The 18,316-nt window shown below is 36.2% G+C and overlaps 2 protein-coding genes across 3 annotated transcripts; both read left to right on the top strand.

The window, feature by feature from the left end:
- Positions 1–2,388: 2,388 nt before the first annotated feature.
- On the top strand, positions 2,389–3,434 carry LOC101714541 (olfactory receptor 8B3). Its single transcript, XM_021251908.2, has one exon. The coding sequence runs from the start codon at positions 2,412–2,414 to the stop codon at positions 3,429–3,431; it is 1,020 nt and encodes a 339-aa protein (XP_021107567.2). The 5' UTR covers positions 2,389–2,411; the 3' UTR covers positions 3,432–3,434.
- Positions 3,435–13,151: 9,717 nt separating this feature from the next.
- Positions 13,152–16,686, top strand: LOC101703633 (olfactory receptor 8B3-like). Of its 2 annotated transcripts, XM_013069148.1 has the most exons (2): positions 13,152–13,168; positions 15,753–16,686. In XM_013069148.1, exons 1-2 carry the CDS (start codon positions 13,152–13,154, stop codon positions 16,684–16,686), a joined length of 951 nt encoding a protein of 316 aa, XP_012924602.1. The 2 variants fall into 2 exon arrangements, with proteins under 2 accessions (XP_012924602.1, XP_004874562.1); XM_004874505.1 differs by lacking the exon at positions 13,152–13,168 and having other exon boundaries at positions 15,739–16,686.
- Positions 16,687–18,316: the final 1,630 nt, after the last annotated feature.

The raw sequence follows: 18,316 nt of genomic DNA, 5'->3' as shown, positions 1-18,316 counted from the left end.
AAACAAGGACTTATTACTCTTAAAATTACTATTGAAGATTCAATAAACTTGGATTGCTATAAGTGGAAAACTACTCAGCAATTAAAGGGAAAATTGTTATATATAACTTGGAAGGACCTGAAGGGTCTCACATTGAGTGAAAAAAAATATTCAAGGTTACATATTGTATGACACCATTCATCATCCTCAGAAATGACCAAACTGTAGAGGAGAGTAGGTTATTGGTAATAAAAGGATGGAGATGAGAATGGGAGGGGATAGGCATGATATACAGAGACTGTGTATCAGAGTTTGTTCATGGTGATGGAACACGGCTTTATCATGATGGTTGAAAAGTTTGCCTGAATTAAAATATATACATAGGATTGAATTGCAAAGATTTATGTGTAGATCCACATAGGCACACACTTGTATGTCTTCGATGAATAGTTGGTCTACTTAACATTGCTGTGCCAAAGTCAGTCTTCTAGTTTTGTTATTGTCCTAAAGAGTTGAAAGATGACACTCTGGTTAGAAGTTGGGTGAAGAGTTTAGGTGAATTTGTATATTGATAAGCAAATTTTTGTGAATCTGTATGACATTTTTTTCAAAAAAATTAAAAATAGATGCTTTGTCACAACCACAAATGCATAGTCATATACACAGGGGAATTATAAATTATGTTTTCTTGAAATAGTAGCCCATGACAAGTGATATTTTTCCTTGCAGATTTGACTTTAATTTACTATGAGGGAAAGGTATACTGAGTCAGAAGAACCCAAGGAAATTAAACTTTCATGAAATAAAGGACTTTTTTTATTATGCACAACTTTTTAAAATTAAAAAATAATGGGAATAAAAGTATACTTTTAAATGAAAATAAAATATACATTGTTCAAATACTGATTATTTAAAGGGATGTAAAATATTAAAAATAAGCAAAAAAACATTTTACTAAGTTACACATAAATTTTTAGGGAAACTAATAGGGTACCTATAATTATGATTAATGATGTTAATAATATTTACATTTTTATGAATGACAGCAGAGGGATATTTCATCTGTCCTTGGAGGCTGTAAAAGCCCTCTTGGGAAGTTCACATCTACTATCATGAATTATTGTGTTAACACAGATGCCATTAAGTCTTCCTTCCCTAGTTTATCACCATGGAAAGCTCATAGGAGACACCTACTTCCAAAAGAATTATAAAACTTAAGCATATGCCATGTGTTCTGTGACATAGTGGCTCTGCTGTCAAGTCTGTGGCTTTTTTCCTACACCCTTTTGGAAAATGTATAACTAGAAGTGTGATATACTCCTCAGAATGGATTCTGGGACATTCAGCTTATGAGATCTGTGGGAAGACCCTATTGCTTGTCAAGGAAGAGGACTCTGATTGCATCTGGTCAGCTTTTTTAGCTCTGAAGCAGTTCCTCCTCAGGACAGTGAAGGTAAGTGCACAGAAAGAGTTAGCAGTGAGCTCTCTGGGTGAAAGGAGAGTGACTTAATCCAGTCTCCATTTATTTTTCTCACTCTTCATGTGGCTGAAATATGAGGATAAATACTGCGTTGAATAACAAGGAACTCAGCGGTATAGAGCTCTGACCGTACTGTCTCCATTTCCCTCCTCTTAACCTTGGTGTGTTGGCTTCAGTCTTAGTCTGGTATGAAGATAACTACAGCAGCTTCAGGTTGCAGATCAAGAACATAGCAGCATCAAAGGAAGGAGAAATTTGTCTCTTTCTTTAAAACATATTGCATTTAGAAGAACTTGGGTATAATGGAAATAAACCTTGTAACATTTTTCAAACATCACTTATACAACCAGTGATCATATTATGATTCTCTTTCCTGCCATCACAAAGAATCATTGAAAGCACATTCCCCTATCTTTATCCTCGGACTAGCTCAATGAAATAGAGCAGAGTATGTAGAGACCCTGGGATATGTAGTTAATTATCAATCTCAAATTTCCGCAGATCTCTTCTGTGTCTATAATTGATGTCATGGACTTTTCTAGTAAAGTAATTGGATTTTCTAAAAACTGTCACAATCTTCTTTCTAGGAAATAGAATAAGAGCATAGACCATTTCTTATAGGAATATTTTCTTTCTTGTTGGAGAGAATGAGGATTCTAGTAGAATAACAGTAGAAATAGAAACATGAGTGAAAAGTAGAAAGTGAAGGGCCGGATGAATGAAAGGGTGATTTGCGAGACATATTTGCCCTACTGAAGCTCATCATCAGGTGAGTTAGTACCTCAGCCACTCTAACTCTGTCTTCTAGTAAGGACAGAAAGAATTGAGAGCCACATTCACTCATGGGAACAAAAGAGTGATATGAATATTGAGGGAGATGGTGCTGTAATACATTCAATGACTACGGATTGTAGAAGAATTTACTTAAATTTTGTCAATATTCTTCCCATGAATGAGAGTTTGGAGAAGAGCTGGATGTTTTATTAACAAAATATTCTTCTGTTCTGTTAGATTTTTAACAATGACAACACTGTCCAGAAATGAGTCTATGGTGACTGAGTTTCTTCTTGCTGGACTAACAGATCATCCAGAGCTCCAGCTGCCCCTTTTTTACCTGTTTCTGATTATCTACATTATCACCCTGGTGGGCAACTTAGGTTTGGTCACTCTGATACTTCTCAATCCTCACCTCCACACCCCTATGTACTATTTCCTCTTCAACCTCTCCTCCATTGATCTCTGTTACTCTTCTGTTTTTACTCCCAAAATGCTGATGAACTTTGTCTCCAAGAAGAATGTCATCTCCTATGCAGGCTGCATGACTCAGCTGTTTTTCTTTCTCTTCTTTGTCATCTCTGAGTGCTACATGTTGACCGCAATGGCCTATGATCGCTATGTGGCCATCTGTAACCCACTGCTGTATAAGGTCAGCATGTCTCAGCAGGTCTGTTCTGGGCTATCTCTTGCTGTCTATGCCATGGGCTTTGCTGGAGCCAGTGCCCACACAGGTTGCATGCTAAGATTAACCTTCTGCCATGCCAATGTCATCAACCATTACTTGTGTGACATCCTCCCCCTCCTCCAACTCTCTTGCACCAGCACCTATGTCAATAAAGTAGTAGTGCTCATTGTGGTGGGTATTAATATCACAGTCCCCAGTTTCACCATCCTAATTTCATATGTTTTCATCATCACAAATATTCTGCACATCAAATCTACACAAGGAAGATCCAAAGCCTTCAGTACCTGTAGCTCTCACATCATTGCCATTTGTCTGTTTTTTGGGTCAGCAGCATTCATGTATCTTAAATATTCTTCTCCTGGATCTATGGAGGAGGGAAAAATTTCTTCTGTTTTCTACACTAATGTGGGACCTATGCTCAATCCTCTGATCTACAGTTTGAGAAACAAGGATGTGAAAGTCGCACTGAGGAAAGTTAAGATTAAAATTCAGAGCAAAGACATATTCTAATTAGGAGCAATAATAAGGTAAGAAAAATCAAAGGACATTAAATGTGTATTGCTGTTTTTAGTGAAAAGATTTTATTTATACCATGGCACTTTTACAGATAATGTTTTGTGTGGTTTAGTAGACTTGTCTTACCATTTTCACATGCATAATCTTATTTAATTTTTTGTTTCTGTGTGCCCTGCATTTGTACCAAATTTTCTGAATGACCAATAGCATGTTTAACAGTGAATACATACAACAATGATATACACTATTGTTTAATAACCCCTTGTCTCCATGGTTATTCTTAAGGTAGAAAAAAATGGAAAATTTTTGCTTTCTCATCTAAATACAGAAATGACAAATATGATGAAATAATTCTCATGTATTTCAGTACTGATACTGAGAGTCTGAATCATCGCATTTATTACAGGAGAGAAAATGTACACTTCCACCTCTTATTGCTACAGGCAACATTAACAGAAGATGATTAGGGAAATAATGCATGTGTTCCCAAGGTTCCCGTAACAGAATATGATTGTTTGCATTGTAAATGTTAAATCTATTGCTATCTAAAAGGGCACCCAATATTTTGAAAAAGAGCATATAGTTCTTATTATAACTCTTATTTTCATTATCAGTAGGAAAACATTGAACATTACATCAGTAGAAATATTTTAGCCAGTACTTTTTATCCAATGAAGTTTATCATGACAAATAATGGTTTTATTAATAATAATGAACTGTATATTTACAAATATCTTGTGAGTTTTAACTTTGTGTCATAAGACATAAAATATATTTAACATGGATGCTTTTTCATAAAATTTCTGTACTTCTTCCTTGTTTTTACCACCTGTATATTTGGAACTAGAGACATTTTTAAGATTATCAAACCTTTGTTGAATCAAAGTATGTTTTCATAACCCTTTTGATAAGTTTACTGTTGTAACTAATAATTAATGAAACACAATAATAACAAGAATGAGAAATCCACAAAAGTTTGGGGCTTAATTTACTTTTTGAAAGTTCGCTGGGGCAGCCTTAGAAAATCTTAGCCCCTATATGAAAAAAACCAGTCTTTTCCTGGACATCTGTAGCCTGTGCTCCTTGAGTGCACCATAGTGCTCAGGCAGAAGGCAGCTCATTCCAAGATGTGACCAGAGATGGCTGATCAGTGTGTGTGGGAAGTATCAGTGCTGATGGATTTCTACCTAACATGAATCTTTATTTTTTAATAGAAAATCTTTGCTTCAAGGCTTTGTATCATCTTCATAGAGACCTTTTAAATCTACATCACACTCTGAGATTTTCCTACTGTTGTACCTCTCTTTTCTTAGGTGTCAGAATTTCATCCTGGTTTGAGGCCTTCAAAAGTGAGTCTTGCTTGGTACATTTTAGGTATACATTATGATCACATTCATCATTGGGAATTTGTAACTGTACATGATATATTTTTGTTCTTGTTTTTTTTCATGCCCCCTCCTCTTCCACCCCTCCCTCTTTACAAAAGCTTTATTTCCCTTTTTTTCCCTCTTCTCTCATGTGTTTTTCTTTCCCTTCTTAGGGGGTCATTCCAGCTCTCTTGATGAGGGAATGGTTGTGTTGCTTGCCTAACACCACAGAGATAATGGTGTAGAGCCCAGTTTTTGAAGCTATTACACATCTTGTAAAAAAATGGAAAGAAAAAAGATATGAGAATCATGAAGGAACAGAGATGAGTTCTAGACAACTTTTTCAGAATAAGCCCCAAAGTAGGCACTGTAAGTAAATGATGTCCGGAACCGAGATGCCTATAATAGAGAAATGACCTACATGGCTTTTTTTTTTTTTTTTTTTTTTTGCTCAAATGCATGCATCTGCAAAAGTGTTATTTTATTTATTTATTTTTTGTACTGGGGATCGAACTCGGGTCCTTGTGCTTGCACAGCAGGCAGCGAAACCAAGTTATTTTAAAGTATGACAAACAGGGTGAGCTATAAGGAAAGATTTCATATCAATCTTTCCATAATAGTGTACGTAATTTTCTGGGAAGATGAGACTGAGGAGTTCAGTTTAAGCCTTTCTAGTAATACATGTCCATTTATTACATTTCCATAAGAGCCAAGCTTATTAGATATTATGCTAACATTTGGAGTAACTAAAATATTATTTATAATGAAAACAATAGAAAATTGTGCTCTATAAATTGTTCTTCTCTGTATGTTACACATAACATAAAATATCTGTTGTCCATCAATTACTACATTGAATAAGTTTGGTGTCTATGTCCCACCATGGACGTATCCTAGTAGGGAATGATGACTTATTATCACTGTAATGTTCTGTACAAAGTTATAATGATGAAACAATGCTTTTTAAGACTAGCATTAGAAGAAAATGATAGGATATTAGTAGCTTTCCAGTCAGGGAGACATAATGCCCAACTTTCACAACTTAAAAAAGGAGATGTATAATTTGGCTCATAGTTTTATTTGGGTTAGTCCATGGTTACTGGGCTTCTAGGCAGAAGCAGCAAGGTGAAAGGCATGGCAGAGTAAAACTGCTCACATCATGGCATCTAGCAAGCAGAAAACAAATGTAGGAGCCTGGGACAAGAACACACCCTTCGAGGTCATACCTTCAGTGACCTTCCTCTTCTGACCATGAGCTATTTCCAATGTGAGACTTTTGGGAGACATTTTAGATCTAAACCATAACAGACAACTCAAGAAATTTATTTTAATCTGATTAAGATTACTGAAATGAGAGTATTTATATTTATTATAATTTGCCTCACTATTATAATTTGTTTAAAATTTTACTCCTCTGAGTCTGAATGTGTAGTGTTTCCTTCTACTCTTTTGTCTATATTCAAAAGATCCTGGTTAGGATGAGTGCTTAACACTGTTTGGTTTGGATTTCACTTTAGAGCACATATTTTAATAAAGACATTTACTATTTTAATAATGACAGGTACCTGACAGCAGGATAGCACTCATGAGCAAAGGGAACAGAGCCGATTGTGAGCAAGAGGACCTGGCATTGTTGGTAAAGTTTGTGTTTCACGTAGAGCAAGGCTTTCAGTCCAAGAATCCTGACATCATGTATTTAGGCTAAAGCCTCAACTGCTTGCTCTCCAGGATATATACTTAAATCTATTTCTAGCTTACACAGGCTTTTAATGGAATTTAAGTTGCAATGGATTATTCCAATAATGCATAATCTTTTGCAAATTGGAGAGGGTTCTTATTTGAAAAAGTAAAATGGATTCTAAGTTGGTTTAAATTTGTGTGTACTTTATACTTTACCAGCCAATAGCCACCTTCATTATGACTGTTCTGATATGTTACTGAGTTTTTGTATTCATTAAAATATTATTAATAAAATATACTCTTTATTTTTTTTTTGTATTTGGCTTCTTTTTTGTAACATAATGCTGTTTTGAGTTTCAACTGCTTTGGTGAATTTATCAGAACATTACTTGATGTGAATTATCCCAGTGAATTTATGTTCATTAGATAGTCTATCTTTTTATCATTGCAAACTTTACTAGTAGCAATAAAAGTCCAAGGAACATTAATATATAAGATTTTTGTTTTAGAGTTATGAAGTAATTTATCTTGTATCTAACTGTCTTCCTCTCTCTGTTTCTCTTTCTATGTTTATGTGTGTATACTATAATTTCTATGGCAGAGCCTATAAGTATGTGTAACTTAATCAGAACATTCCAATTTTTTTCAAACCATGTTTGAAATTTTATTCTCTTAATAGCAGTGTATGAGAGTTCTGTTTCACACATGTCCATACATTGATACTGTCAATTCTGCTAATTTTACCCATTGTGATGTGTATAGAATAAAATCTTATTGTTGTGTCAGTTTCTATTTCCTTTAGAATGAAAGTTGCTGAGATAATTAAATATATATTGATTAGGCTATACTGCTTTACAGAAAATAATATAAAAGTTTATTCTTAATACAAAATAAGGAAGGAATAGAACACTTTGTTGATGGATGACATGATATTTTGTAAAAAATTCTAAAATTGATATCAAGTATAAGAGACAAAACAAGGTAAAACTCCTGAAACTCATAAATGACTACAGCAAAGTTACAGAATACAAGCTTAATATATTATAGTTACTTTCTTCTTATCCCACAACAGACAATTGGATAGAGAAATTTAAAATAGAATATCATTTATATTATCACCCAAACCAGAAAAATATCTAGGTATAAATCTAATAAAGTATATTCAATATTTATTTGTGCTAAACCATAAAACTGAAAAAGTAATTAAAAAGACCTAAGAAAGGAGAAATGTTTCTTGTTTAAAAATTTTAAGTCAATAATGTTAACATATCAACTCTTCTCCACATGACATATGAGCAATCCCAACCAAAATTCCTGTGTATAATATTGTTGTTGATGATCAACAACATGATCCTAAAGTTTATGTGGAAAGATAAAAGACTCAGAATTCCAATACCATTCTCAGAAAGGAGAGTAATGCTGGGTTGACCCTAACCCAAACTCAACACTATCTATACAATTATAGTAATTCTTGCAGTGTGTTATTTATAAGAGGATTGGCATCTAGATCAATGGAACAAAACAGAGACAGAAGAAGCAATCCCAGACAAGCGAGTCAACTGGTATTTGAAAAGAAGCTTAGCCCTTCAGTGGAAAACAGTAGTCTTTTTTATAAATGGTACTGGAAAAATTCGACATACATCTACCAAAATAAAACAAAAACAAGAACCTCCCCACCCAAAACTGGATATAGAACTTACAACTTTTCACTCATATGTGTGCATGTGTGCAGATGTGCACACACTCAGACACACACATCCCTACATCCGCACTCAAAGGAACATTTGAAATAGATCATATACCTAAAAACAAAATGCAAAACTATAAACCTTCTAGAAGACACAAGAAATGATTTAGGTGATCTTGGATTTGGTGATGACAACACAACAAATATCACAGCAGAATTGTAGTGGACACCCCTGCCTAGTGTTAACAGGCCACAGGAGAACAAGCTTCTTGCCCCTCCATAATTCAGCTGTTACATTGGAAGTAGCAGAGCTTGGCTGGGCTCACTCCCAGTCAAGGGCAATTGACTCCAACTGAATTCTCCCCTTCTGAATTAATCATTTTTTCTCTTCAGCAAAGATATGCTTGTGCCCTCACTCTACAGTCCTGCCTGCTTGATACTTGCTATCAGAAGGTGTCCCAAGGCCTGCCCAGGTTCCCCCTCCCACACTTGTAATGAATGAACAGTGGATATCCTGGGAGCTGTTTGTCTTTGCTGCCCAGAGCAGCTTAGATCAGCCCAAGACTCAGTTTCTCTCAAGTCTCTGTGTACTGTTTTTAATTCCCAGTTTCCTATCTTGTGGACGTAGTACTGGCTCACAGGTAACCAGGACCACTATAGGGATCTCTGGTAATGCCCCCTTACCTATTCCCTATGCAGAATCTTGAAAGAACTAATTGATAGTTTGAAGTTTTTTAAAGATAAAAAATTTTCCTTCATGAGCAATACTTTTAAGAGAATGGAAATCACCTCAGAAAAAGAAAGAACATTTGCAAAATACACATATAATGAAGGACTTATATCAACAATATGCAAAGAATATATATAACTCACTAATAATGATATGAAAAGACCCAAAGGAAAAAATGGGTCCAAGATAGGCTGACCTTCATTTGTCATTGAGGAGTTCCAAACTAAAGCAAAAAATACTACTACATATCTATCTGAAGGGCTAAAATTAAAAAACTGACAATACCAAATGTTAATAAAAAGGTAGAACACTAGAAAGCCTCCTTTACTAATGGGAATGAAGAATGGTAGTGACTGTTTGGATAGGAATTTGGCCGTTTCTCATAAAGGTAAACGTAGCCTCATGATGTATCTGCTCCAAGATATTTACTGAATTTATTTGAAGGTACAGTTCCACAGAGAAACTTATGTGTGAATCTCTATATAAACTTTATTCATGCTTGTTGAAAATTCAAAGCAACCACAACATTCCTTAAAGGTGAGTGGAAATGGAAGCCATAACATAACCATGTAAGGGAATGAAAAGCCACAGGAAGACACAACAGTGTCTTCATTGCATATGGCTAAGTGGAAAACTCAGTCTTAAATGGCTAGCACATATGATTCCAATTGTATGACATGCCCCCAAAGGGAAACTATAGAGACAGTAAAAATGTCAATGATTCCAAGGGTTTTGGAGGGCTGAGGAAGGAATAAATACTGGTGGACACATGACAGAACGGAATTTTCAAAACCTGTAGAACTTTATGTCACAAGGAGTGAGTATTAGTATATGCAAATTTAAAATAATAAGATCAGAGGATCTTGGAAAGAAATACATATTGTGAAAAGAGAATCTAACTCATTTCAAATTATGAAACAACACTGAACAGGGCAAGGGACTAGATGCTGACATAAGAAATTTTGCAAATGTATGAAAAATATAAGATTAAACCAAAAATTACTCCCCATAGGAAGTGCCTTTGTTAATGAAGATTTTCCCTTGTGTGTACAGATTAACAATTCTAATACTGCTATATGTGGAAGTGAACAATTAAGTATAAAGATGGCAGAAGGTGGAAGTCTGGCTTCTAACTGTTGGATTGGGAACTTACAGGAAAACAAGGAAAAAAGGCTAAAATAACTTATGTGGTACTAGAGTTGGAAATATTAGTAAAACTCATGCTTATTTAATGTATAGATGTAGGTGGTTCCATGCAGAAATACTTACAGGTGTGTGTGTATACATGAGTTAGAATGCAAAGATTTTTCATTCTGTCAAATGAGAGGACCTAAAGAAATGAAATACTAGTAGCAATGAGGACACCTACCAATAAGATCTGGTTTCCTAATACTACTGTCACTGGATGGGGTCTGAGGAGGTCCCCCAAATACAAGATGGGGACTTTAAATCAACTCACCCATGAGGTAGGTTATAGGCATGCTGACTTCTGTCAGAGCAAGAGAATTGTCAAGGCATATCAGAAAAAGGCACAGAGAGGTTTACTAGGCAGAATTTAAAAACTATACACTCAGAGTAGATTGTAGAGAGAGAGGTCTGAGGTTGGGGGCGTTTATCTGGTCTCAGAGGTACAGTCAGTTGAGTGATCTAGGATGTGTATTCCTATTGTCTGTTACCCATATGGCAGGCTACACTGAAAAGCAAACTGAGACACACTGGCCCATTAGTGCTGCTACCTATTGAGTGTGGAGGTCTGTGGCAGGAAGGACACTTTCTAGGTGAAAATCACAGGCCTAGAGCACAGTGTGCAGGCTTACTGTGTCTTTAAGACCCTTAGAAAGAAATTTTTTTGAAGTAAATTTCCTGAAATGGAAAAAGGCTTGAGTAACTTTTGGGTCTTGAAGTTGCAGGGTTTTTTTTTAAAGTACAGTTTTAAAATGACAATTGTCCTCATCTCCTTTCAACCTATCACTGTATTTTCTATCCTACCTTACTGTTCTTCAAAGAAGAGAATTAGGGCTTTTTTGGAGAAATAGCTGATTCAAAGGCTGGGGAAGAATCCAGCAACAATGATTCTGATGCCTCTTATGAGAGAAAGCAAGGGAGTGAGCAAAACAACAAAACAGGATACACACACACACACACACACACACACTACACCACATCACATTAAAGGGTTATCCTAGTGGGCTAAAAGCAACAACTAAAAGTTTCCAATGCTAGAAAAATGTGAACAGAAAGTATTATTAGGTTACAATTCAGTTTATTAAATGAATATCTATGAGCCTGAAGCAATATGAATATATCATTAAATAAATTGCTAAGGCAAGGATAATCCCATGGGGAAAAGTATATGGAGGGTTGATGACATGGGTGATTAATAGAATTCCCCAAGGCAGGGGTAAGAGTAAAGGTAAGAATTTATGTAGTGCAGAGGACTCTGTCAAGGGGGACAGTGTCAAGTTTCCGGGAGACAAATTGTACTTTCAGCATGAGAGATGGGTCTTTATAGGAGTTTGAGATGGGGAAAAAGGGTCTAGGCAGCAAATGTGTTTATCTAAATAATGTCTTTTTCCAGATCATCTATCGTCACGCAGACCTTCTGGGAAGACCGGCACTGTGTCTAACACTATGTGCTTAACATTGCAATTTGAACAGACCATTTCCTCCAATTTACAGAAGGCCTCTTCGCTTCAGATAAGATCTCTACCAGTGGAGGCAAAGCATGCCTGGCACACATGCTGCAGTGGGCTGTTTATATCATTGAAAGCTCTAAAAAATTCGCCATCACTGGTGTATACATATTAAATTTTAGAGAGATCTGTGTGAAGTCTACAGAGATACAGAGATAAAAAGGGGGGACTCATTTTGGCTTTAGATTTATCATTCACATTTCTATTCAGCTTTGTTCTGAAATCTGGGGTGCTTTCCCATTTCTTATAAATGAACCATTTTATCATTAATCCTTAGGAATGTAGACTTTTGGGGTTAGAAATGAAAATAAAGTAGACACTAAAATTACGTTAAGAAATCTGGATGCAGTGGCATATACCTGGTAGTCTCAGCTCCAGGGGAGGCTGAGACAGGAGGATCACTGAGTCCAGAAGTTTGAGACCAGCCTGGCAAGCATAGAGAGGCTCTGTATCAAAAATAACAAAGCTCATATTAAGATGAAATATCTTTTGATTAAACTTCATATCTTTTCTTCTCCTTCCCTCCTTTGCCTTCTCTCTTTCTCCCCATGTACCTCCTTCCCTTACCCCATCTTGTAACTGGAGACAAACACTGCTAGTTGGTGTGTACTGTGGAGTATACTTTTAAAATCCTAGTCATTATTCATGCTCATAAATTATAATCAATACATTTCTATATGTTGAAAAATTTGCATAATGCATTTATGTAATATTTTCATGCTATGCCTGTCCTTTTGCATCTTCATTCTTTACTAAAAATCATGTTTTTTTATGTTCATTTGTGTTGATACACCAGAAGCTTTTTATTAATTTAAAAACTTGGAAGCCAAGCCTGTAGAGGTAGCATCTGCTGAGGTCATCTGACATTTAGCTGAGGTCCACTTTTCTGTTTTTTCCACCTGCTTCCTCTCCCATTTTGTTTCATTTGCTAAGGGTTTCTTGGCTCTTTTACCTTTTCTGAAGCCCGAGCACCTTTATTAAAACCAGAATGTATTGCTCTACTTTCCAACAACTACACACCTGTGAACTAACTGAATATGCTGCTGCAGATACTGGTCTAACCCTGCTGCTAATTCTGCAGTTACCCGAGAGCAGCCTGAGATTTACTTGGCAACTAATTACAAATGGTGGTTAGTATCTCAGACCTTACCCCAAATATATGGAATTACAATTTCTCTTTCCTTTCATTCTCTGGCACTTGAAGGTTGAATTTTCTCCTTTTATATCAATTATATATATGCAAATTTAAATTATATATATTCAAATTTACATGAGCTAATGTTTCTGGGTATTTATAGCAGATTAGCTCAGTGTGACATAATCCTTCAAATCAAAACTTCATTTAGTTTTTCTTTTCTGCACCCCCATGAAATATAGTGTAAATAAAGCTTTCTGAGTTAAATCATCACTGACTTTGACAAGGTCAAACTCATTTGACTTGGAAAGACTCAGGAATGAGCAAAAGATGCTGTTGTATGTTTTAGTGAAAGCATGCTCAGCTCATATACTGTGTTATAACTGAATTAGGCCAATGTGTACATTCTGGAAAGGAAAAAGATGGAGAAGATGAGAGAGTTTTGCAATGTAAGGACAAGTTTGGCATCTTTCTATGTTCCATGTTTGTCCCGTGGACACTGGCAGTATGAGATGTGAAAAATGACCTTCATTTTGAGCTCTGGCTCAGACCTTAACATAAAATGCTCTTGCGATGTGACCTTAGAGGGAGCATTTCATGTTCTTGCATCACCTAAATAAAAGCTCCTCATATTTGCATAGAAAACACAAATATTAATGAATCACCAAGGTCTGCACCATATCTGCAACTGAAGGAATGTCTGTCTTGGGGGATATTTTTCAAGTTTTCCTGCAGGGACTTTTGGTCCCTTAGTAAAATTAGGGAAGGGAAGTTAGGAAGGGAAAATTGGGAAATAAATTAAAATTAAAACTAAATTAAAACTAAAGTTAGGAAGGGAAAATTAGGGAAAATTAGGGGAGGGAAGTCTGAGAGTATTAACTAGAATTAATTTTAACCGCTGTTGTATTTTGTATTATCTAAAGTATAAAATCTGTACATAAGGGATTTCATGATTCTTTTTCTTATCCTTTGTTAATTTTTCTTGACCCTTCCTCATGTAGTTCACTAACCCCATTGCTTTTATATCTGTAGAAATGACCCTCAAGTATTTTTCTTATGATCTGATCTTTCCTCAGTTTTACTTAGCATTATGCATTTTTTTCTGTTGTATACTTTCCTTAGATTCCTACTTATTCCAAACTGAATGTATAACTTTTATAATATTTTTATTTTTTTTTCTGAGTACTCTCTGAAGGAGCATGCAGGTTAGTGTCTTGGGAAACTTTATTGTCTATTTCTATCCTCTTTGTGATAAATTTTCCTGAATCTTCCTTGGATATACCTTCTGTATATGACTATTTTTCAGAGCCACTCACAAGAGCAATAATTTACAGCAGTTTCCCTTTCCTTTTTTTGTTTTTGTTTGAGTCATTCATTAATGGTTGGAATTGCCTCCAGAAGTTCACTCTCTCTGTCTAATCTCTTATGCTAGTGCCTAACAAATTAATCTAATTCATCTCTGATATTATTTCAATTCTCTGCAAAATAATAAAAAAAACCTCGAGTGGCTCCAAATATTCTCTCATTGGGAACAGACATTGGCATTTGTAAACTTCCTACATTGGACTAATCCAAATGTGTCTCTGATCCTTGTCTATGCTGCTGGCCTGTGGTGAGAGACACAATCCTTCCTAGGGCCTATGCAAGTTCTCAGTAGAAAAATTACAGTATTTTTTTTATGAGCTCAGTAATTGTGACACAGGTTGCTTGCAGATGGCATCCAAGAGTCTAGCAGTGGCCCCCACATGTTTTACTAAGGTTTTCCTGTCCCATATTTTTACTTACAAATAGAAGCATTGACACAACACAATCCTTCACCAGTGGGACAAAGAGATTGTGTACTATCCAGTGTATGTTACAGAAAATATAAGAAAGGGATTGCCATCCATCCCTCTGTTATACACATTACAGAGCAGCTACCATATATGCCGTGTACTACTCTAAGAAGTGCAAGAAGAGCACTGAAGAAAATATACAAATCTCTGTTGTTATGGAGCTTAGATTCAAATTATGTGTACGTGTACCAAGGGAAGACACAAGAAGCCAACAAAAAATTGTATACTATCCCAGCTAGAGACAATTGTTAGGAAGAATCTATTAGGGATAGAGAACAAGGTTTCTTGCTGTCCCTATTTGGAAGCAAATCAAAATGTTTATACAATGGTATAGTTTAATGAGCCAATGTTATTATCATTAATTAGCCAGCAAATGCAGCACAAATAATTTCTTTTGACCTGATCTCTGGAGAAAATATTAGGAAACATAGGTCTTTCCATTTTTAACCAGGTTCCTAGGTTTTCAGAACTCATAAAAACCCCTTGGGTCATGTCAGAAGGTGGCTCTTTGCCATTAATACGTGCTATTTACCACCCATCACTAGAGAGGCTGTTTTGAGCAAAGCCACCACTGGAAATCATGGTCAATAACTCATGGCTGCTCACAGCCTGGGGCCTTTGGGGCTGTTTTCTGGTTCTCTCAGTCCAAAAGTTGTCTCAAGCAACAGCAATCCTGACAAAAGAAAAAATCTTTCTTCTGGACAATATACTTCTAAAACTCATCAGAGACACTTAGCTCTCTGAAAATGCAGGAGGAGAGTTAACAAGGTCCTCTCCTGAAGCCATTATGCCAAAGGGTGAGTGCTGAATTGCATCCTTTCTGCTATTCTTCTTGAAAACCTCATCCATGGGGTACAGTGAGCACCTGAAATGCCTCATCTCTTGTCTGCTGAGATCATCCCTGACCTTAGCTATGAGGGGGACTGTTGAAGCACAAGCAGAGCAGAGATGCTGCAGAACCAAGGATGGTCCTTTTTCTCCTGAAATTAATCCTTCCAGAAATTGCCTTCTATGTACTGCATGATGTTCATCTTTATATATTCTCTGTCTTCTAAAGTGGAGAAAACAAGAGTGCATGGAAGTATGAGCTCAAGCTCATCCTCCTATTCCATGACTCAACTCTCATTACAGTGGAGTTGATTGAAGAGTGGTGTGATCTCATTTTAATGTCACTATGTCCCAGGGAAGAATGGCCTCAGGCAATGGCTCTTCAGTGACTGAGTTTGTCCTGCTGGGTTTAACACAACAGCTAGAGCTCCAGCTGCCTCTCTTCTTCCTTTTCTTAGGAATCTATGTGGTCTCCATGCTGGGGAACCTGGGCTTGCTTGTTCTGATTTATCTCAATCCTCACCTGCACACTCCCATGTACTACTTTCTCTTCAACCTTTCCTTCATCGATCTCTGCTATTCCTCTGTCATAACTCCTAGGATGCTGATGGGTTTTGTAAATCAGAACATCATCTCTTATGCTGAGTGCATGGCTCAGCTCTTTTTCTTTTCTTTCTTTGTTATTAATGAATGTTATATTTTGACATCCATGGCATATGACAGGTATGTGGCCATCTGTAAACCCCTGCTGTACAAGGTCACCATGTCCCATCAGGTCTGCCTCATGATGACAGTGAGTGTGTATGCAATGGGCTTCTTGGGTGCCATGGCCCACACAGGGTGCATGCTGAGACTCATGTTCTGTGACAGCAATGTCATCAACCATTACATGTGTGACATACCTCCTCTCCTGCAGCTGTCCTGCACAAGTACCTCTATTAATGAGGTAGTGGTCTTCATTGTGGTGGGTGTCAATGTTATAGGTCCCAGTCTTATCATCTTCATTTCTTACATGTTGATCCTCTCCAATATTCTTTGTATCCATTCTACAAAAGGCAGGTCCAAAGCCTTCAAAACCTGCAGCTCTCACATCATTGCTGTTTCTCTTTTCTTTGGGGCATCAGCATTCATGTACCTTAAGCCTTCTCCTACTGAGTCTCTGGATCAAGATAAAGTATCCACCGTTTTTTATACCATTGTGGGGCCAATGATGAATCCTTTCATCTACAGTTTGAGGAACAGGGATGTCCATATAGCACTGAAAAAGACTTTGAAGAAAAGGATAAGTATGTAAATGGAAATCATTTTTGCTATGCATGTTATATTAATTAGGGCAATGATATATAAAGATATAGAGAGAATCACAAGAAGTCAAAATATGCAAATGATTTTTAAAATATAGAAAATTAAATACATATACAAATCATTTCACAAGGCAATCCAAATAAGAGGAAGATCAGTGTTTCTTCCTTTCAGTAAGAGTAGAATTTTGATTAGTCTTTCATTCTTCTGCTTATCCCTGGCTTATAAGCTTTTAAGTAGAAAACTGTTACGTGGTAATAAATCTAGAAATGATGCATTCTGAAATCTCAACTCAGATATATCTGGAATTCCTGTGCAACTGTGTTATATAGTTAATGATCTTCGTGGACTTCGATTCTGTATTTTAATTGTTTATCGGACAAACCTCTCTTGAGTGTTTTAGTGACTTTTGTTTTGGGAGAGTACTTTACTTTTCAAAAACAGGGAACATGGGGGCAGGGGAATGACCTCTCACTCTGATTTCTCTTCTTATTTTAGTCTCTAATGTGTCAAGTAAAAAGAGGTTGAAGATTTTCCTCTTATCATAGGAATATTTTCTTCTGATTATAGGCAGGCAAATTGTTTGGAGCAGTTTGGATAAGGGAATCTGAATTAGATGAACCTCTTGGACTCCAGAAAGGAATGTAGCTATAAGGATATGCTGTCTTGCTTAGGAAGCAGTTCACTACAAATGTTTAGCAACTATCAGTAGAGAAACTTTGTTTCTTCAAGTAGATTTTATAATCTTATTTCCTTAGTAGCCAGCTCTTTCCTTTAACATTGTCATTCTAATTTTGTCTCAGAGTTTTACATGACACAAATGATGTCGCTTATCTGATTGGTGAATATAGGCTGAGTTCCTGTTTTAGACATTAAAAAATTGCAGGCTGTTTTCAATGTAAAAAACATAGTGGTGAAGAAGACAGAAACTGTCTGTGCCCTCAAAGTTTTATTTGTCTGTAGTAAGATAGAGATAGGATTCTGGAGGTTAGGAGGAAGAGAGGATGAGCAAATAATAACACACACGCATCAAAAATTTATGCCAAGCCTTAACTTGAGGTGATGATGCAGAGAGTAATTGTTCTTTCTTTAGACTAGGTGAGAGGGAAAGACTTCACTCAGATGGTGGCACATGAGCTGAGATCTCACCGATAATAGAAAGTCTTCTATCTTGATGTTCTGAGGCAGAGTTAACACAAAGATTAAGAGGAAGTAATGATTTTGGAGAGTAAGAGCACAAAAGAGAGATCAGTGTTTGTGGTGTAGTGAAAGAATAATAATAATTAGATTAGTGTGGTAAATAGGAAAATAATTAGGAAACAAGTAGAAGAGTTACTGCTTTGGATGGGAAAAGAATGAAAGATATTAAAACACAATAAAAATCAATGTGACATTAACCCCAGAAATGAGTTCTTTTCTTTCCTGTCCCCTATTTTGATGCTCTATGTTCATTTCATGTGCCCATAGAAATAGGTTAAGGCTTCCATGAACAATTTGTGATTAAACCTATAGACAGTATACCTTGAATAAAACCAAAATGCCAAGTGCTACAAGAAAAATTATGTTTATTTTGATAATTTTGCATGATTGAGAAAAGATGAGCCAGAAGTTGCAGAATCTCA

The sequence above is a fragment of the Heterocephalus glaber genome, unplaced genomic scaffold (assembly GCF_053883595.1).
Source record: "Heterocephalus glaber isolate CG9 unplaced genomic scaffold, H.glaber_assembly_v1.0 deba00000006, whole genome shotgun sequence".
Classification (NCBI taxonomy): Eukaryota; Metazoa; Chordata; class Mammalia; order Rodentia; family Bathyergidae; genus Heterocephalus; species Heterocephalus glaber.
The sequence above is the reverse complement of the archived record's forward strand: the minus strand, read 5'-3'. Positions and strand labels throughout refer to the sequence as shown.

Bases quoted from the DNA above. Each gene is read 5' to 3' on its own strand.
- LOC101714541 (XM_021251908.2), top strand. From the start codon at position 2,412: ATGAGAGTTTGGAGAAGAGCTGGATGTTTTATTAACAAAATATTCTTC.